This window comes from Aspergillus niger, assembly GCF_000002855.4.
Source record: "Aspergillus niger supercontig An12".
Lineage (NCBI taxonomy): Eukaryota > Fungi > Ascomycota > Eurotiomycetes > Eurotiales > Aspergillaceae > Aspergillus > Aspergillus niger.
In genome coordinates this window covers 26,779-46,769 of record NT_166527.1, presented here as the reverse complement: position 1 = coordinate 46,769, position 19,991 = coordinate 26,779, and the positions used below count along the sequence as shown (strand labels likewise).

General features: G+C 50.7%; 8 protein-coding genes across 8 annotated transcripts; 4 read left to right on the top strand and 4 right to left on the bottom strand.

The window, feature by feature from the left end:
* Positions 1–185: 185 nt before the first annotated feature.
* An12g00180 (hypothetical protein) lies at positions 186–1,343 on the top strand (the record flags this gene model as incomplete). Its single annotated transcript, XM_001395070.1, has 2 exons — positions 186–313; positions 380–1,343. The coding sequence occupies 2 exons, from the start codon at positions 186–188 to the stop codon at positions 1,341–1,343; spliced, it is 1,092 nt and encodes a 363-aa protein (XP_001395107.1).
* An 873-nt stretch (positions 1,344–2,216) lies between these two features.
* An12g00170 (uncharacterized protein) lies at positions 2,217–3,336 on the top strand (the record flags this gene model as incomplete). The annotated part of the gene is made up of 2 exons (XM_001395069.3): positions 2,217–2,249; positions 2,329–3,336. The coding sequence occupies 2 exons, from the start codon at positions 2,217–2,219 to the stop codon at positions 3,334–3,336; spliced, it is 1,041 nt and encodes a 346-aa protein (XP_001395106.1).
* Positions 3,337–4,709: 1,373 nt separating this feature from the next.
* An12g00160 (uncharacterized protein) lies at positions 4,710–6,973 on the top strand (the record flags this gene model as incomplete). The annotated part of the gene is made up of 8 exons (XM_001395068.3): positions 4,710–4,877; positions 4,930–5,151; positions 5,224–5,427; positions 5,480–5,608; positions 5,658–5,791; positions 5,859–6,125; positions 6,196–6,563; positions 6,636–6,973. 8 exons carry the CDS (start codon positions 4,710–4,712, stop codon positions 6,971–6,973), a joined length of 1,830 nt encoding a protein of 609 aa, XP_001395105.3.
* A 1,074-nt stretch (positions 6,974–8,047) lies between these two features.
* An12g00150 (uncharacterized protein) lies at positions 8,048–8,771 on the bottom strand (the record flags this gene model as incomplete). Its single annotated transcript, XM_059750613.1, has 3 exons — positions 8,048–8,235; positions 8,464–8,552; positions 8,719–8,771. The coding sequence occupies 3 exons, from the start codon at positions 8,769–8,771 to the stop codon at positions 8,048–8,050; spliced, it is 330 nt and encodes a 109-aa protein (XP_059601733.1).
* A 1,118-nt stretch (positions 8,772–9,889) lies between these two features.
* Positions 9,890–10,429, top strand: An12g00140 (uncharacterized protein; the record flags this gene model as incomplete). Its single annotated transcript, XM_059750612.1, has 1 exon — positions 9,890–10,429. The coding sequence occupies one exon, from the start codon at positions 9,890–9,892 to the stop codon at positions 10,427–10,429; it is 540 nt and encodes a 179-aa protein (XP_059601732.1).
* Positions 10,430–11,463: 1,034 nt separating this feature from the next.
* Positions 11,464–13,103, bottom strand: An12g00130 (uncharacterized protein; the record flags this gene model as incomplete). Its single annotated transcript, XM_001395065.3, has 2 exons — positions 11,464–12,149; positions 12,215–13,103. The coding sequence occupies 2 exons, from the start codon at positions 13,101–13,103 to the stop codon at positions 11,464–11,466; spliced, it is 1,575 nt and encodes a 524-aa protein (XP_001395102.1).
* Positions 13,104–13,343: 240 nt separating this feature from the next.
* On the bottom strand, positions 13,344–17,549 carry An12g00120 (uncharacterized protein; the record flags this gene model as incomplete). Its single annotated transcript, XM_059750611.1, has 5 exons — positions 13,344–14,114; positions 14,186–14,539; positions 14,604–15,979; positions 16,043–17,283; positions 17,530–17,549. 5 exons carry the CDS (start codon positions 17,547–17,549, stop codon positions 13,344–13,346), a joined length of 3,762 nt encoding a protein of 1,253 aa, XP_059601731.1.
* Positions 17,550–17,924: 375 nt separating this feature from the next.
* Positions 17,925–19,085, bottom strand: An12g00110 (uncharacterized protein; the record flags this gene model as incomplete). Its single annotated transcript, XM_001395063.3, has 2 exons — positions 17,925–18,721; positions 18,788–19,085. The coding sequence occupies 2 exons, from the start codon at positions 19,083–19,085 to the stop codon at positions 17,925–17,927; spliced, it is 1,095 nt and encodes a 364-aa protein (XP_001395100.1).
* Between the last annotated feature and the right edge of the window lie 906 nt (positions 19,086–19,991).

Below are 19,991 nucleotides of genomic sequence, written 5' to 3'. Positions count from 1 at the left end.
GGCCTCTCAAGTGTCTTATCTCTCTATTTTCTTTTTCCTCTTTCTTTACGGTTCAACTAGTCATTGAACCCTTAAGAGTCCTGAGGCCTTACCCCTCTCTCTCTCCTCTCTCCCTCTCTCTTCCTCATACTTCACTATCCTTCTTCCATTCTCTCTCAATCTACTTCTTTAGGACGTGACCAAACATGAAGAACTCAATCCCATCTGACGTGTGGGAGAGAAAGAAGGCTCTGATTGCCAAGTTATACAAGGATGAAGAATGGCCTCTGAAGCAGGTCATTAAGCAAATTCGTTCCGATGATTTCAACCCAAGGTGAGAAGAGGCTCTCGGAAAATATCTCATTGGGTTTCCACCGGTGTGCTAACTCTGTCTCCCAAGTGAGACTCAATTGCGGAGTAGATTGAAGAAGTGGCGGGTCACCAAGCCCTCTCGCCAGACACGCAAGAAATCGGACGATAGCCAGCAGGAGACTACCGGAGATGACAGTGGTCAAGAAGATGCATCCCCCAAGGCCCAGTCTTCCACAGTTTCCCCCAAAGCACGCCCCCCTCTTCGCTCAGTCGCATCTGACATCTCTGTTACCGAACCGGAATGGTACATGGCCAATGGTGCATACACGCATCATGAGGACCTGCCTACAACAGTTTGTCTTGATGGACAAAATATCTCGAATGTGTGGGCTCCCATGATGAGTCCATCCCAGAAGCAGCGGGATCTTTCCCACGCATCTTCCGTGATGGTTGTCCCTAGCTCCAACTCATATGACTCGCCGCACACATCGCCGTTGATGGACAGCATGTTGGCCAACCAAACATCTAGCATGGCGTCGCCTTTCCATGACCCTTCTTTTGCTGTCACTACAGACTGCATGCAAACACCCGCGACAACAGCTGGACCAATCCAGTGGTCTTTCCCTCAGTGGTACTCGATGCCTCTTGAGGCTGGCAGTCCATTCTACGCTGCGGCACCACTGAGTCCTCCTATCGATCCCGCCATGCACCTGATGACCCCACACCCCCAGACACCGCCGCCTTCCAGTATCGGGCGGCAACATATGGCCGACCTGCACGAGGGGCCCCAGTCATGGAAGCGTGCTATGTCTGCCCCATACGTTCAGGATACCGCTGGTGGGCATCCGAGATTGGACCAGAAAGGCCCGCAGAGACGGCCGCTTGATCGGAAGGCCTCCCTCCAACCAAAGTCGGCCGGTCAACCCGCCATGGGGATCGTGTCTCCGTCGGCCTTCTATCCTCACGGCCAACATCCTGCTATGTGTGCGCCCATTTACCCATATCCTGGACCCGAGCCACTTGTGCACAGGCCTCAGAGCATCGATTTTTAAAGCATTACCAGGAGCACGTCGCTTAATTTATGTGAAACTAATATTTTCTCATACTGGACACTTGGTTTGCATCCACTGGTCTAGTTACCTTTACACATTTCTGGGGTTGATCTATACTTCTCACCTGTACTTTTTGCCTCTCGTCTTTGCTGTTTAGTTGAACCGTCTCCTTCTCTTTGCTGCGACGCTGGAAAGGAGCCAGGCAATCTGAACATTACATCTTGTACACCAAGGAAACTGGCACTCGGATCATGGGATACCTGGCGTATTGTGGTTGTGCCGAATCATGGAGTGGAGTGTGCTGATTTTGATGATATCCACGCTTGGGATCAAGGAGTTTGGAATTTTCTGTATCATTTTCCTTTGTCATCTATGTGTGCATGGGGTTAATGATGTTTGTACGGGCTATATCATATGTATTGATGGCTAGATCGACTGGACGATCGGCCTATGAAGGACTGGTTCCCTCAAACATGCCAAATATTTTTATCATACAAGGGTGCACCCAACAGCCTCCCGCATTAGTTATATAAAGTTGAATTTACAATATAATTCATTTATCCATCGACCGACGATGTCTGGGCTCATGATGCAGAGGAAAGAGAGTAACTTACCTAGGTACCGACTGAGAGTTTCCTCTTTGGGTTATCCGACGACGGACCTCGGCTCAACCCCCGGTGTGGGGAAAGCTTCCCCCCCTTTGGGTCCCACCAAATGGATGTGTCCTGACCCCAAATCGAGTCCGCAACTCCAACACAATACCCAGTCCAAGACGGTCCACTCACTCACTCACCGTCTTTCTTTGCCCCGTTTCAACATTACATTTATTGGCTTCACCGAAGAAAGTAGCACAGACATCATTTAGTCGTCAGCATGCGAGCCATTCAAGTAAAAGAATATGTCAAGGTCAGTAACAGAGAAGTTGATCTATACTATTTGCCACCGCTCTACCACGGACAAATTGACTCACACTCCCAACATACAGGGACCTCAGGATCTCCAAGTCGCAACCCTTCCCACGCCTTCCCCATCCGCAACGGACTACCTGATTGAGATCCACTCCGCAGGCACAAACTTCTTCGACCTGCTTCAAATCCAGGGCAAATACCAACACCAGCCTCCACTACCCTGGATCGGGGGCGCAGAGTTCGCAGGTACCATCCTAGCCGTGCCCACCAAAGCGCAGTCCCCACGATTCAACGTCGGGGACCGAGTCTTTGGCGCCACACAAGGAGCCTACGCTACCCACATCCTTGCTCCAGAGCACACTCTCCTCCCTGTGCCGGCAGGCTGGAGCTTTGAGGATGCAGCGGGCCTCTTCGTCACGGCTCCTACTTCATACGGTGGTCTTGTGCACCGCGCAAATGTCCAGCCGGGCGATTGGGTCCTCGTGCATGCGGCGGCCGGTGGCGTCGGGTTAGCCGCGGTGCAAATTGCCAAAGCTAAGGGGGCGACGGTGATTGCGACGGCCGGGACGGAGCGTAAGCGACAGATTGCGCGCCAATTCGGGGCGGATCATGTCATTGATTATGGGGAGAAGAGCTGGCCGGAGGAGGTGAAGCGGTTGTGTTCACAATATCGCACGGGGAATGGGAAGGCCGGGGTGGACATCGTATATGATCCGGTCGGGATGATCGAAGCGAGTCTGAAGTGTGTGGCGTGGAATGCGCGCCTTCTGGTTATTGGCTTTGCAGCGGGAAAGATCGAGAAGGTTGCGCTGAATCGTGTGTTGCTGAAGAATGTCAGTCTGGTTGGATTGCATTGGGGACAGTATGCACGATTTGAGAAGGAGACGGTACAGACAGTCTGGAAGGGGATCTTTGATCTTGTGGCGCAGGGCAAGTTCAAGGGTACGGCTTTCAAAGATGAGAGCTTTGTAGGATTGGAGAGTGTGCCTCGCGCTCTGCAGGCGCTGGGCGGCCGGGAGACATGGGGGAAGGTGGTGGTGAAGATTATCGATGATGATGCTATTGCCGGGAAGAGTAAACTATAGAGTAGATATTAATCCTCTGAAGTACGCATTAGGTGGTGATACAAGTTACATAAAGGATTGATAATGCATCTAATTCAGCAGTATTCAATTCGCATTCAAGAATAACACGCGGAGAGCATCTATATAAAGCAAATAGAATTGATTACGACAAGTATGTAGGTGCGCAAGGAGTCATGCTCTCGTAGCAAGTTTTAAACGCGAGCAACATGAACTATGAAGGCCCTAAGAAATTTCTCTAGCAACCTGAAAAAAGAAATCAAATCCGGAACCCCGAAGGGTCCCGACAATCCAGCTCCAGTCGGCCACAGTCACAAGACGTGACATGCGATGACTGTTCTCCAAAATGGAGAGTCCTTGACGGAAGCACAAGCACCCTGATTTTGCAGACCAAAAGGCTGTAAACAGACAGAGCTAACAACCTGGGACAGCTGGATTGCAAAGTTGCGGTGGGGTGCCAATTCTCTTTGGATATGTGTATTGGTGGTGTTTCGTCGATGCAGCACGATAGATCTATACTAGATGAAACAGAAAAGAAGACCTAGCACATTATGAGTCTCCAATAACTGCTGTCCAGCACGTTCGGCGTTGTTGTGGCTCCGATGGTGGTTGAAATGACCATCGACTGAGCAGATGAAAAACAGGAGCAGCCGGCGCGCAGGTGTTTGCTTTTTTGTAGGCTCGCTTACCCAGTGATGAGTCATCATTGCTTGTCTTATCGGCATGTGACTTGATATGGCCGATAAGCATGATAAGGGGCCCATCCATTTGACAGGTAGGAACGCAATACGGTATGCACCTTTTGCATCAATTCGTGGCTTAGCTTGTCCTGGGTCCTTGGTGTAGCTTGCCCAAAATAATGAACCGTGATTGGGTGTTGGGAAGACACGATGCCACTATACTGTGGACGGGACAAGGCCTTGTGAACATGGATGGTGGTGCCATCGTCCGAGATGCCGTCGAACATTCAACTGCGCTCGTTTTTATCCACAATGAACCGGCTTTTCACTTCAGACGAGTTGGGCGTGTTAAGTATAAAGGCTGGGAAATTACCAATGGAAGCCCATATTGCATCACTTCCCCTGAGTATAAGGCAGATGGGCCCTTTGGTGTTGCCAGCACAAGCTCACAACAATCGCCGCTACGTCATAGTCGTATCAGCGTCATTTTGAGTCGATTGCTCCACCAGAGTTTCCTCTCAAGCCATGACTATACTGCGTCTTCACTCGGCTTACCGGTTTTCCGGCTGCCCGATAAACAGGCTTAGATTGCGGAGACTTTCAGGGTATAAGAATTTGCTCTATCGCCAGGGATAACCCGGACCCCTCCCCCAAGTAAAAGCCAATTTCAGCCAGTTCTGACCCCTCTTTCAATCAATGGCTCTATCTCTCCTGAGACTCAAGCCCAACCCGCCGTCTTCCCTTCTACCCCTGCAGAGCCATACATCTATCAAGTCGGTCGCGAGAATGTCTACGTCCTCGAAATCTTCCAAGTTCAGTCATCTTCCCCGGGCTTCGTCCGGACCTTTGGTGTGTCCGTTTGAGGTAATGTCTTCTGCGAGAGTTGTAGCTAAATTAATTGTTGACGCAGTTGTAGGGGAGAGATGCTCTGCAGTCATGCCAGTTCAATAAAGGCTCGGCGTTTACAGAGGAGGAGCGCAAAACATTCAAGCTTCATGGTCTGCTTCCTCCCAACATTCAGACCCTCGAGGAGCAGGTTCAGCGGGCCTACGAGCAATATAGCAGTCGAGATAATGATCTGGCTAAGAACACGTTTATGGCTAGTATGAAGGCGCAGAATGAGGTTCTTTACTACAAGGTAACACACATACTGTCATCCTGCGTCTGCAGATAAGATCGAAGACGACCGTCCAACTAACGTATGTTACAGTTGATTGATACCCATCTCAAGGAGATGCTCAGCATTATTTACACTCCCACTGAAGGCGATGCAATTCAGAACTATTCTCGATTGTTCCGGAAGCCAGAGGGCTGTTTCCTGAACATCAGGGACCAAGACAGAATTGAAGAGTGCCTTTCCAATTTCAGCCGCGGCGAAGAAGTCGACTATATAGTCGTTAGCGATGGTGAAGAGGTAATTTGGCTATCAGCATGCACATATACACGACATGTCTAACCGGCCACAGATCTTAGGGATTGGTGACCAAGGCGTAGGCGCTATCTTGATCTCGGTTGCCAAATTAGCCCTGACCACATTGTGTGCTGGGATACACCCAAGTCGGCAATTGCCAGTGGTTCTAGACTGTGGGACAGATGTATGACAGCGACAAATATCAACCAGGCACGTACTAACCTCGAATGCAGAATGAATCACTTCTCACGGACGAGCTATACCTGGGTCTCCGACAGTCGCGCGTCAGAGGCGAGGAATATGATCAATTCGTGGAAAAGTTTGTGGAAACGGCTCGAAAGAGGTTCCCACGCGCGTATATACACTTGTGAGTAGTCGATATCCCATAGGAAGTCCCGCAGCCATCCATGTAGAGCTTGACTGACATCATTTAGCGAGGATTTTGGCCTTCATAACGCCAAGAGAATCTTGGATAAATTCAAATCGCGTATCCCGTGCTTCAATGACGATATTCAGGGGACTGGCTGTGTCACCCTGGCTGCCTTGTTATCCGGATTCCACGTGGGTGGTATCGAATTAGAGGATGCTCGTGTTGTCGTCTTTGGATCTGGATCAGCGGGCACTGGTATCGCGGAGCAGCTCGCTGATACCATCGCAACTGAAACACACAAACCTAAAGAAGAAGCCTCAAAGCAGATATGGTATGGAAGTGCATCGGGTTGTGAAGATCCCTCGACCCTACAGTTACTGAGTTCTTGCTCTTGAATCTAGGTGTCTCGACAAACCGGGTCTTCTGGTCAAATCGCTCGGAGACCAGCTGACGCCAGCCCAAGTACCCTTTGCGCGAGACGACAAAGAGTGGCCTGATGCGGATTCGCGCGATCTGCTTTCAGTAGTGAAGAAGGTGAAGCCGCATGCCTTGATCGGTACCTCCACTAAACCGAACTCTTTCACCGAGGATGTGATCCGGGAAATGGCGAAGCACGTCGAAAAGCCAATCATATTCCCCCTCAGTAACCCGACTCGTCTGCACGAGGCACAGCCTGAGGACATCAATCGTTGGACTGATGGCCGGGCTTTGATAGCCACCGGCAGCCCTTTCCCACCCGTCGATCGCAACGGGGGAAAGTATGAGATAGGTATGTGAATCCTCCACTACATAGTGAAGATCGGATCATCCCAGCTGATGCCTGACTCTCTTGACGTTGCAGCGGAATGTAACAACTCGACATGCTTTCCCGGGATCGGGTTGGGCGCAGTCCTGTCGCGAACACGAACGTTGTCCAACAAGATGCTTGTGAGTGCAGTCAAGGCATTGGCAGCGCGGTCGCCAGCACTGCAGGATCCCAACGGACCTCTCCTACCTGATGTCAGAGATGTACGGGAGCTTAGCGTCGACATCGCCAAAGCCATTATTAAGACGGCGGTCAAAGAAGGGCATGCTGAAGAGGAGGGAATTCCCACGAATGAAGATGAGTTAGAAGAGTGGATTCGGGCGCAAATGTGGGAACCCGTATACAGGCCCCTTGTGAAGCCACAAAAACAATGAGGAAAGTTAGTTTCCCACAAGGAGGCTGTGCACTCCCAAGCCGAGCCAGGCTCGGTTGTTCGGCACCAGGCGGAGTTGATGATGAGGCTCTGGAGGTCATCAGATAATTCAACAATAACTTTACTAATGCATACCGAATTTTGTTGGAGGACATAAGCATCACGAGATGACTATCTAGACTCCAGATGATGATTGAATGAATTCAGCCTTACGCCACTAGGTGGCGAGGACGAGGAAAAGAGAATAGACTGCTCGTGTTCGTTTAGGCTGTACTAGGAAGGCAGATGACAGGAACTAAATGCAAATACTGCTGAGTAAGGAAGGGCTATCATCCATCGTAGGATTCGAGGAGACGACTTACTGCATAATTCATGAATGGATTGTTGGATGGGTCTGGTTGCATTGCCACTCGGAGGCGCAGAGCTGGTGGACCCAAGGATTTAATTATCCTCCTACCCAGCCATATGTAACCAGGCCTCTGGAGATATGCAGGGTCCATCCGATGTCATCCCTTTATTCTCAATACAGCAGAATTCCCAACTCCCACCGTGTGTGTGTGTGGAGATCAAACCCAACGGGCTGCATGCATAGCGGAAGCTTAATCCATGGTGAGGAGTACTGCCCGGGAAGTTTCCAACAGCAAACAAAACTCTTTATCTCAATGCTGCTGCGCCTTTATCGTTCCAAAACTCTCACTCAGAAAGAAAGTCTTTATCATATATCTACTCTCTCTTCCTCCTTGTTCCGTTCTTAGATTGGATTATTTACCTTGTATAGAACCAAGCAGACAGAGTACACTGTCACGATAGTCTGGAGACCTCGGGTCGATCCTCTGCAGATTTCCGACTTGCAGCTTGTGTTACTTTGACGAGCACCTTGCATGGTTGTGTCGGCGTGCGACAAAGATTCTTTTTACTTCACACAAAACCGCACTATCCATTTCCATCTGTTATGAAGATATTATCAGTTGCCACTGCGCTGGCCCTCCTTTTTATCACCCTTGTCACCGCACTCAGCATTCCGCCTGCGGCCCGAGACGCATCTCTCTCCGCAGATTCTTCATCATTGTTGGATCTAGTTAAGCGGCGTGGGGGCGGTGGCGGGGGAGGGCGCAGTGGAGGAGGAAGTGGTGGTCGAAGTGGTAGTGGAGGGAGCAGCAGCAGCAGCAGCAGTGGGCGCACAGGGAATAGCGGGAGTAGTGGAAGTAGCTCGAGAACTAGGTGAGTCAACGTCAGTCGATTCGAAGGAGAAGACACACAAGACTAATAAGCTCCGTCAGCTCTTCAAGCAACGTTGGGGGCACATCCCGCAGTGGCTCTGGAACCCGGCCGACGTATGGAGGTGGCTACTACTACGCAGGCGGTGCCACTGCCCCTTATACATCAGGGGCAAAATCGCGTTTGGGGGTAACACCTTATCTTTTGCCAGCGGCTATCGTCCCTCTCTACTTCCCGGGCCTTTGGTTGTATGGGGCATATGTCTACCCTTACAGCTATCACTACCACTATATGAACGATACCTCGCACAAAAACGAGTCACTACCTGTGAACTGCATTTGCCAGCAGTATTTGGAATGTGGCTGTGATGAGAATAGTAACAGCACCTACTATGAATCTTTATTCAATGGAACTCAGCCCAGGAATACGAGCGTGGCCAAGGTGGTTGATGTAAACGGCACGGAATCAATTTATATCAACGGCACCCTGGCCAACGGGACGACTGCCGCCGATTCGGCTGCAACTCACTTTGGTGTCCATGGATCTGGATATTGGATAATGGTGGCCGTCGTGGTGGGCATTGTGTGGACGTAATTGTCCTACTCTTACTAGAGACGAGTAAGGTGCCACCACCGACCACATCATGAACCCTCATTATGTATTCCTGTTCTTCATTTACTACTAGTTTTAAGACGAATCGGAGGGCGGAAGATACCCATGTGTTTGGCGTTGAAGTTAGAAGAACGTCTATTAATATCATTTTGCCTCATTCCATTCCATTCTATTTTGATTTTCTTCTTTGTGTTCGGCTTTGCAGAGCCCAGTCGACTCCACTTGCAACAGATTAATTAATTCGTGTTCCCTTTGAATCCCCACCCTCGATCCTGCACTCATCATCCCCAAGAATCGCTTCATCCGTGTCACTTTCGATCTATTGCCACGAAAGCACCTGATGATCTTGCCTTTCCCATGGGTCAAAGGATGAGCTTAAAGGTTAATTAAGCAGAACCGTTGCAGCCTCTCCACCGGGATCGTCATTCCAGCCATGCATGTACCGGCATCCTGATGAGTTGACCACGTTTCAAAGGCCTCCCGCAACAAGGGTCTAGAAGCTCATCTTGGAAGGTCCAGATATGCAATCTTGTCACGCCTCATTCGGGTTTCATCCGTCATCCAATGATCTAGACGTGTCTCACTGCTGACCGGATCCACTGGCGATGGCCTTCCCTTTAAATACGTACATAGTAGCAAAAGTGGGCACGGCAGGCTGCCCCATCAGACATCTGTCAGATCTGACTCCTCCTTTCCTCCCCTTGGCAGCTCCATTTGTCTCTCACTTCAGCCCGTCTGTCTTTCCCTTCTCCCCCCTATTCTTCTTCTTCTTTGCGCCTTCTTCCTGAGCATTTTCTAAACTGGAGTTCACCAGCTGCGCTGTCGCTCCTTCTTCATACATACACCCATCACCAGAGCTGCCACTCCTTCCAGCTCCATTCGCTCTCTATTACACTTCTTCAACAGCATCAGCCACTAGCTGTGGTTTCTATCAGGGTTCCATAGACCGCCAGTGCCATTCAACGCTATATCAACATCAACATCAATACCTCAGCCTGGTTTCTAGTGCATACTACTAGTCCGCGTGGCGTATTGATCCCACTCAGCGTTCTGATTCGCAAGCCTTATACATACGCAGCCAAATAAAATGTATATCTCCAAGGTCCTTCTTGTTACCTGTGCGGCCTTCGCCCCGTTCGCCTCTGCTGCGGTGCAGGCCAAACCCACAGATACACCTGTGCCCGTCTCAAGCACGCATGTCGCATCCTCGCCGCTGGCACCAACTCCGACTCCCGTTTCGCCCAGCCCCCTTCATACAGCCAGCAGCAGTGTTATCATCAGCAGCAGCAGCAGCAGCGTTAGATTCCACCCCAGCTCCTCCGCTTCGCCAAGCCATATGGCAAGTTCTAGCCGTCGCATCTCCAGCTCCGCTATTTCCAGCTCCGCTATTGCCAGCTCCTCAGCTTCTTTCACCAGGTCATACATCACCAAGGCATCAGCTCGCCCGACAACCACGACATCGACTGACGCGGACTCAAAATCGAACTCAAACTCTGGTTCGGACTCTGAATCCGCTACTGCGGCTGCAGCATCTGCTACTCACTCGGGGGCCGCCGCTCCGGCCGTCCAGCTTTCTGGAGGTATGGCTGCTGGGGTCCTCGCCGCTGCAGGATTTATCATGCTCTAAAGTACTACTAGTGATGACTAGTGGACTGCTGTCTTACGGTCATGCCTCTCGGTAATACCAGAGTGGCATGGATAGCTGTCTGCACCAAATTTGAGTATCAGAGGGTGATGTGGCAACGAGAAAGGAACTCCTAACGACAACTCGCTGAGAAGAAGCATCCCATATATGTACTATCGTCAAATTATGATTTTGAGCTCTCCTTTCGGACAGCAGTTCCCTCTCGTGTGTTCACTTTTCATCATGTTTATAGTTCACTAGCCTTGCATATGTCCATCTGACGGGTCGGCAGCGCTCGCTTATCTGTCAAAATTGTGACATTAGTACCTTGCACCTTCTTTATTTTCGTGTTCATGCAATTGCTACTAATTGATTTTCTCTCTTTCTTTCATTATTTGCCTTTGTCCCCTTAGTGGATTGCACAAAAGTAAGTGTATGTGGCTTGCTCCAGCTCCCTGTGAGGCTCTTAGAACTCCAGCCAATCTGCAATGATGGAGCGAACTAGAACTCAACAATCCATGGCCAATGTTGAGTCTTGCCTCAGCCCAGGTATGATTTGCTTGATCCATCTTTGAGGCTGGGCTTATATTCTCTTCCTAAACTGCACCACCCTCCACTTCACTTCTGCTCTGTCTTACATTATAAAACCTTTTGGTATCATCCCTGCTACTCTGCTATTCGTCCGAAGCAGGATCAGATGCCCCGATATAGTAAGCGTGAAGACTAAAAGAGAAGAGTGAAATCCGGCTGGGCAGTGTCCTAAAACTCTCTACCTTTGACTCGACCAAGGCCAGCATGCTTACATGATAGCGAGGGATATACACAGCAATATAGAGGAAGTAAGACTAACAGGTTACAATCGCATCATTGTGCCCGATTTCTGATTCATATGAACGAAAACAAGACACGAAGTGCAGCTAGGATAATGTACAGAGGGGGAAAGGGGAGATGCAGGTTAGAGGACAGAACGAGAGAAAGAGGGAAAAACAATAAGATATCGCGTTACATCAAGGAAAGATTAGGTCCCCGGGCTCTAACTATGCATCCTTGAAAGTCGCCTCGTATCTCTTTCCTCTGAAGGCCCAGAGACCCCAGTTACCACAGGACACGTCATGGGGATCCAGATCGTTGAGATCCCAGCGCAAACTGCGGAAAACGTTCTCACCAGGTTCAAGCAAAATGTCGAATTCACCAGCACATTTCTCGTTGACCCAGTTGATGTCTCGTTCCATATCCCACTGCGTGTATCCCGTGCTGATGATCGGGACCTTGGTCTCGAGGAGCTGCGGGAGCGTTTCCTCCCATTCGTGAGAGCTGGCTGGGTGTCCCAGACCCGGGTGGAAGAGCATGAAGCAGTCCAGATAGGGATCAAAAGGCTGGAAGTACTGCGCTTTGTACATCGTGTGGAAGTAGTCAACGTACGTCGTAATCTTGAATTGTCCTCCAAGTCTGTCCTCCACGATACCACCGAAGGGATTCTCGGACGTGCGCTCGGGCAGCGGGAATTCATCATCCCGGTTGGCCATACTCTCCGGTCCGATGAAGATCAAATGGATCAGGGAGCGCGGGAATATGTAGCTAAGTTGAAGCCAAACTTCACGCGGCAACGAGGACTCAGCGCGAGCCCCCAGAATAAATATGCGCACTGGAGGAGCCTTAAGTCGTAGTCCTTGGATGTCGACACCCTCTCCGGTCTTGGGCGGGTGAAGGGTGTACCGGAGCGCTAAATAGAGCCAATCAATTAGCTGGCGGTCCTACAACTTTATATTTATAGACTTTTCAACTTACCACTGACACTCTTAAGACCCTCCACGGTAAGCCGGCCTTCTTTCCGGACATTGTAAGGGCTCAACTCATGCAGGACACTTCCGATTGTGAGAGGGTACGTGAGCATTCTCGTTACTTGTCGCATGCTTCGGTCATCGTTAATCGCCTCAAATTCTCGTGTGTACAGGAAAGTGTCCCAATTCGTCATGTTAATGACAAAGTTATCGTCCTGCAGTCCGGGGTACGAGAACTCCGGGAAAAACCGACCGGAGTGTAGATCATGGTCGTCTTCATTGATCTGTCGAATTGTCTCACAAATCTCCAGATGGGCCTCAAAATCGTCCATCCAATGGCCCTCGGAGCAGTAAATCGGAACACCGCAGTCGGGACATTCGAAATGAGAGTGCGCGGGCGGCAGACTTTCCGACGTCACCTGGCTCTTGCGCGACTCAGGATCGTGGGGCGAGAGAGGCAAACGAGTCTGCTGATGACTCGGATGGGGGCAGAAGGCGTTCTGCTTGATAAAAGCCGCACGCTGTCGGATTGCAGCTGCTGGAGACTGGGAGAAGGAGTGAAACAGGTTGTTCGGCTTCAGAAGTGCCCGGGCCTCTGGCGAGGCGGTAGATGTGGCAGATGTGGCCTTCTGCACCATCGACTTGACATTTTGTGATGCAATTGAGGAGGCCGACAAGTTGGACGACAAACCATTCTGTTGGACTGGTGCCTGCAGAGGCTTGGTCTTAAAGGAAGCACTGCTCCGAGAGCTCAAGCTCCGCACGCATGAAGCGGGAATGCCGTATCCCCCTCGCCTTGGACTGGTGACATGATGCCAGCGAGCCACGGAGTTCTGGACAACAGCCCTTCGCCGGAGCACCTGCAGACAGCGCCCACAAGTATATTCGCCGGTCATTGTGGGTGCAACGCGACGCTTGAACAGGACTCTTGCAGCAAAAAGTGGCTTGATTCTCCCACGCGGCGGCGGTCCTTTTCGCCCGCGTGCACGTGATTGCACCCGGCCGGTCCCCAGAAATAGTACCTTACTAGGGAGTACAACTAGAATATGAATAATAGTAAAGGCACGAGTCCATTGGATTTTAATTACAGAGGTAGAGACAGTCCGTTCGCGAAACTCAAGGCCAGTAGTAGTAAGCTAGAAGATGTCCTCGCAGGCGCTCCAGTCGCCGCTCTCGCGACTCGTCCAGTATTGTCCGTTGTGTGCCCAATACTCCTCACCGGTGACCGGGCACTTGGCCCTATTGAACCATTTGGGCTTATATTCCTCGCCTTTGGTCTCTCTTTCTCTCCGCTTGGCGCGCTGCTTCTCCTCCACTCGATGTTTCTCCGTGGCGGCTAAATCATACTCACCCTCTTCCATCGCACGCTGATCGGGTCGAAGGCGCGTGTCGGTAGGTGGGAGACACTCCTTGAGCCCTTCGGGTAAAGCGTTCAAAGTGATAACGAAAGGCGTGAGGTTGAATGGAATCCCGCTCGGCCGAGTATGGCTTTGCCAGACCAGAAACGTTTTGGCCGATTCAGGATCCTGGCCGGAAACTGTCGCCTCGAACCCAGGGGTATGGCGCGCGTAGATCTTATCGTTCCATCGGCCGCCAATACTCCACTTGGGCGACCCATCCCGATCCACGACCTTGCCCGTCACCTGATATGCGGACGCAGCCTTCCAGCCCCTTGGTTTGAAATCCAAATAACAGATTTCGCCTGTGGTCCAGTTCTTGATTTCCATCAGGCCATAGTTGTCCACTGTGGGGCTACCGGTGATAATGCCAATGACGGAAGATGTGACCTTCTTCCAAGTATACAGCTCCTCCCCTCCCGATGCTGGCCGTAGCTTTAGGAACCATGTTCCTAAGAGGTTAATGTCGAACGACTTCCCGTAGAACTTGGACTTGAGAGCAGACTCGCCCTACGAATAATACGAGAAAAGAGGTCAGCGTCAATCACATATCCAGAGGGAAGCACGCATATAAGTCTTACATAGTAGTCCCACTTTGGCGACTCAGCCCAAGCAGCACCAATCGGGGGATGATGGCTAACTTGTTCGACAAAGAACCGATAGCCTTTGTCCGGCCGGACATATTCGAATGTCTCCCCGAGAAGAGGATTGAACGGTTTAGCAACACGACCAATCGTAGAAGCATATTCACTTGCAGCATACGCAGCGACATACACTAGACGCTCCATCGAATCTGGTCGGTCGGCCGCAACATCGAGTAGATCTGCGTATTCCAAGTCCTCGGCCACGCGTTGAAGCAGGGATGTAGGCTCATTGAAGGAGACGGGGAGAGTCATCTTCGTCATATCCTTTCCAATCATCGACTTCAAGATTCCCTAGAAACAAGCACATGTCAGTAGCTACATACGATCTCAACGGCCAAAAGGGGTGATAACATACCCAGAGTGAAATCTTCGGTCTATTGTCATAGTCCATCTTGAGTCTCTGCCGGATGGGCTCTTCATATCCTTTGAACGAAGGCACGATTTCAGATCTCTTCGCCGTTCGGAGCTCATTGGTCTCCTCCCGAGGCTTCTGTTCGTCGTCCTCCGAGCCAGCAAGTTTCTCCACCTCAATTTCTCCAGAATCAATGGCATCGAAGAACTCGTCTTCCTCCTCAGACTCCGAGTCATAGAGATTGCTGATATTGGACATAGCCGACTTCCTACGACGAAGGGTACCTCTAAGTTCTTGAACTTCGGATTCTGGTGAGACTTGTGCTGGTTTCGGCTCTTGGGTCTCGCGTTCGGCATCGGCAACTTCTTCACTGGCAACCTGCGCGCGCGACGGAGCTTTACTGACTGCACGGCTCGTGGCTGTTGACTCCAACGCCTCCTTCAACGCCCGCTTGGTACGCTTACGCTTTTCCTCGGACTCGCCCATTCGTGACTGGAGCTCCTCATGTTCCTGGGCGATCCTTGCCATGCTTTCCTCCCACATCTTGCGCAAGTATGCCTCCCTATTTAAGCGATACTGCCAATACGCATCTCGGTCCCGGGATATCTTCAGAAGGCTCTGCACTAAGCCTTGTAAACTACTCACAGCTGCCTCATAAGCAACTAAAGCCTGATCGACAGCTGGATCGGAAAGTGATGTGGTAGGATTCTTTGACTTTTCTGCTTGCAGCGAAGACGCGACATTGGCAAGGATGTCGAGCTGGAGTTTCGTTGACTCGGCAGTGATGTTCAAAGCATCTTTGTCCGTGGGCTGCATATCATGACTGGATGCATAATCACCTTCCTCTTCGTCATCCCCGTCAATATCTGGCGCCATGGTCACATGGCTCAGCACTCGATTGACTTCATTCGGTGCAGCGGCATGCTCCATTGACCCGTATAGGGAGCCTTCCTCGTCTTCGGGCGCGCTTCCTGCGGTCGTGTGGGACGCGTACGTGCTGAGCCGTGTGCCACTGCTACTTGGTACATTGATAGAAGGGGGCGCAAGGCTCTTCACATTGGATCTTGGAACAGCTGAACTTGGAGGGTCGGAATTGGTCTCGGACAGTCGGCCTTCCACTTGCTCAATCTTGGCCTGGCGAAGTACTTCTGCATGTTTCGATTGACGCCTCTCTTCCTCTTTTGCTTCATCCTTGGCCCATTGTATGGCATTGTTCAAGGTCCAGAACCAACGCTTTGCCTCGACAACGTGATTAGCTTTGAGATGATATTTAACGGATGACTTTCCGTGGATTTCGAAGCGGGTCTTGTCCTGGGCATCCATATTGAGCCTAGCAATTTTCATATTGATCGCTCCTCGGCAGGCGGAGCCCGCATCATCTGCAAGAAGAGCCCAGTCAGCTATGGCTAAGAAACATCTATCCAGACCGGAAAGCATCATACCTTGGTGTTTATAATAGCTCAGCACACCATCTTCTAGAACGAACCATCGCAATTTATAGCCACTTGTATAGTTGGTCCATTTCTTCAAATAACCCCTCATTTCACGAGCTTCCTTGCCAGCAAAAGGCGCCTCGCTTCCGCCTGAGCGGCCAGGCACACCTTGAGCTGCGCTGGTGCCGAGAATCGCTTTTTCTTGTATGCCACGTTGTGCAATGACTGCTGCTGGGGATTTCTTGACAATCGCACGGGTCTTGTCATCTTTAGTAACATCCTGAGGCAATTTTCCCTTCTTGTCACGACGGAAGGGATCCGCTCCATGCATCAATAGGATCTGAATAAGTTGTGTATCTTTTTTCCTTGCCCCTTCATGCAACAACGTGCCCCCAGACTGGGCAGTGGCAGGATCCGTTACCAGATCCAAACTATTGACATCGATGCTGCCCTCTACACGGGGCTCTTCGAGCACCTTCTCCAGTTTCTCGTATTCTCCTTGAGAGACGAGCGCTTGGATCTCTTGGGTCTTGACGTCAATGAACAGTGAGCGAGCTAGCTGAAGTTGCTGGAAGATTTCTGGGGTGCGCGCAATATCAAGAGCTGTCTGGCCGTTGTAATTGATGATCGAATCGTTAATAGAGGGTTGGTTTAGCAATTCGCGGATCACAGGACCTCGTCCAAGCTGAGCGGCCAAATGAAGAGGTGTATTGCCCTCCCGATCACGCGCGTTTATGTCAAGGTCCTCGCTGGCGGACAGCACGAATTCGACAACTTGCGGTTCAGCGCATTGAATCGCAAGGTGGAGGATAGTTGTACCAGAAAGGGCATTCGCTCCCTGCGGCTCCTTAGTCTCTCTAATAGCTTTCGAAATCGCATTCGTGTCTCCGCTCCGTAAGATCTCGAATAGGCGAAAAGTCCGGACTGACTGATCTAAAGACATGCTACTGGTCTCCGCATGTGATATGGAGGGTAGCTTCTCAATGTTATCACCGCTTCTGTGAGGGCCTGCGGGCTCCAGAGACGGTTCAGCAGACATGGGACGTAGGTTTGGCTCTTGGGGGCGTGTACTTCGGCGGCTGGAGCTTCGGGTAGCTGGAACACCAGATATGGATGGAGTACTATTGACAAGGGAAGACGTGGCGGATTCGGAAGAGCCACTATCGCGAACGACCGACTCTTCACCGGTATCCTTCGACCTATCACGGTGTAAAATGGCCAATGCCAGGGAACTTCGAGAGCGTTTATGTCTGCGACACAGTATGTTATGTTAGCGAGCGAAGCGCCCAATTTGTGGGGCAACCCCAGGTCTCTGATCGGGCCAAGAGAGCTCCCTATGTTCTGATCGAAGGTTGGGTTCAGAAACAACCCAGCAAAGGCTTATGAATCAACCCAGAATTCAGAGGTGAGATAGCTGAAGGGAAGATGGGGCATGGCTTGCGGTAATTCAACCACAAGGTCCTGGGGAACCGAAGCGGCAGAGAGAGTTTACTCACCCTTCGCCCCTTTCCGTCATCTCTCGCTGGCTTCCAACACTTGTTTAGACCCGGAACTGGCTGAGGGAGACCGGATGAATTATTATCGCAGGGTGCCAGGCAAGCTAACATGGAAGTCAGTGAAGATGATTTCTGGACTGATTGGCGTACAATTTTCGTGACTAGGCGCAAGGAATGACGGAGATGGTGACGATGTTCTTCTTCCCGCGCGTTGGCCAAGACGGATGGGTTTCACTACCTCCGGACGACTACGCGAGATGGACACAGCAGGCGGAAAGGGGCTCTCTGTAGTTACATTGCTCTCTAATAAAACAGTGACAGTAATCTCTGTGGACTTATATTGTACAAAAGGTGTGATCCCAACGGCTCGGTTCTAATGAAATGCATTAGATCAGTCACCTTGTCTCTCCACTAACCAATACAATGACGCTGCCGAGCTGGCGTTTCAAATCTTCCTTGTCGACATCATGGGTATCCTCAACCTCTCCCCACATATCAGTCTGCCACCTGACTTCCAGACTGGATGCTTCCGCTGCTTCCTCAATGCCGAACCTCTCTCGCCCCGGTCGTTGCACCTCTCGGAACGTCTCACTCCATTCAGCGACCAGACGGACTGCAATCAACAAGCTCTTTGCGGCCAGCACTCCTCTCTCCAGTCCCGCCAGATCGTAAGCCTGCAGACCAGATATCCACTGCAGAATGATGTCTTTTGTAGCCTGAGGCTGAGAAGCAGGTAGTATGCTATCGGTGTCAAGAATGGGCTGAATGTCCACGCCGGGCCATACTTTGGTGCTCAAGAAGGCAATTGTATCTTTAGCGACCCGGATTTGGGCCTCTCGGAGACTTTCCGGTTTCTTCCCATCGGCATCCACTTCATCAGCAGCGTAAACATTCTGCTCCGGCACCCAACACAACAAGGTGTCTGTTTCCAAATACCGCATCGCCGTCTTCACTATTTGATCTCTCGTAGTAGTTTCGCCTCGAGCATCTTCTGCAGCAATATCCGCTGCTCGAGCGGTCAGAGAAGTTAATGGGATAAGGTGGTTCTTTAGCGCTTGCTGGGCAGTGGTCATGACATCCCATTCCAGCGCGATCGCATGTGCAAGATAAGGCTTCGTTGACGGTATGGATAATACGTCTTTGGAAGGTGTCCGAATAGGGCGTGTGTCTAGCAAAACCTGATAATCCCCATCTAAGAAACAAAACATGTTAACGCAAGTGTCCCGTGTAGACTGATCGCAAGAGAACAAGTGCGTACCTGACTTCCGCTTAACATCAACATTCTTCCAGAAACGCTTCTTAAGCACAGATGATTTCCCTGGCAGCGGACTTTTCTCGCTTTTCTGATGCGAAGACGCATCTTTCTGTAGTAGCTCTGCATTGGCAGGTGTAGGTGAAGGGGCCTTAGGTGGCGGGCCGTGAGTAGTAATGGGATGAGCAATGGCAGACTTCAATGCTGAGGCACTGATAGAACGTGCGACAACATGTTGACTCTGCACACCTCTGAATACTGCCTGCCGCGAAATAGCCGCAACAGCCCGATGAAACGCGGGCATCGCCTCTCAGTCAAATGAGCGAGCGATTGCAAAGGAGATGGTTCGACGATTATATGAGAAATCGGGCGCGGCTCTTCCTGGAGTTCTACAAATCCTTCAACCGGATTGCTGCGTCTTTTCTCGTGTGCAGCGGGCAAATTGGGAAATCGGAGGTTGAGCTTGTTCCTAAGCCGTACTGCGGAGAACTAAGTAGTAAAACCACACTACTAAGCCAGTCTCCGATTGCAACGCCACATGCGCCACAGTTCACGCCACATACAATATTTGCTGGTCGCTGCATCGAAGCAACGATAGATGATGAAGACAGCAGAATAGAGGTGGTTCTGCTGTCCACCTGCTTCTTACAAGGGCAAACAAAGGTAGTTATGGTACGGAGGGAGTGAAAAGAGAGATAATACATATGAGTATCAGTTGCAGCACTATGTGCGACGATGCCTGGCGACGCTTATCTACAAGCGAAATTTCCGGAATGGCGATACATCGCATCGCACCCTTTTCATAAGCACAGCATGTTCCAAATTGATTCTCTTGATGGCATATTGAGCATTAGGTATTATGCATAGAGTGTACGAAGGAGAATAGACCCAAATCGATAATGAAAATGGAACTCTCCGGCAAATTTTCCCACATGCAGAGTCTAGCGGTAGGAAAAGCAAAGATGATGAAAAGGGAAGGAAAACCTGAACATACAGGCGACAGTGAGGGAAACAGCACATTAATTAGCAATGCCAATTTGGATAAAAGAAGAATCCGCCCACGCTTTTATAATTTACAGAACCCAGAATCCTTGAAATAACTTGTGTGTTCAGGAGTGGTAAGGTCGGGTCGACGAGTGTCAGGTACTGGTGTTGCGGACCCAAACGACAACCACCAATCAACCAGCGAGAAAAGGACAGATACAGGGGA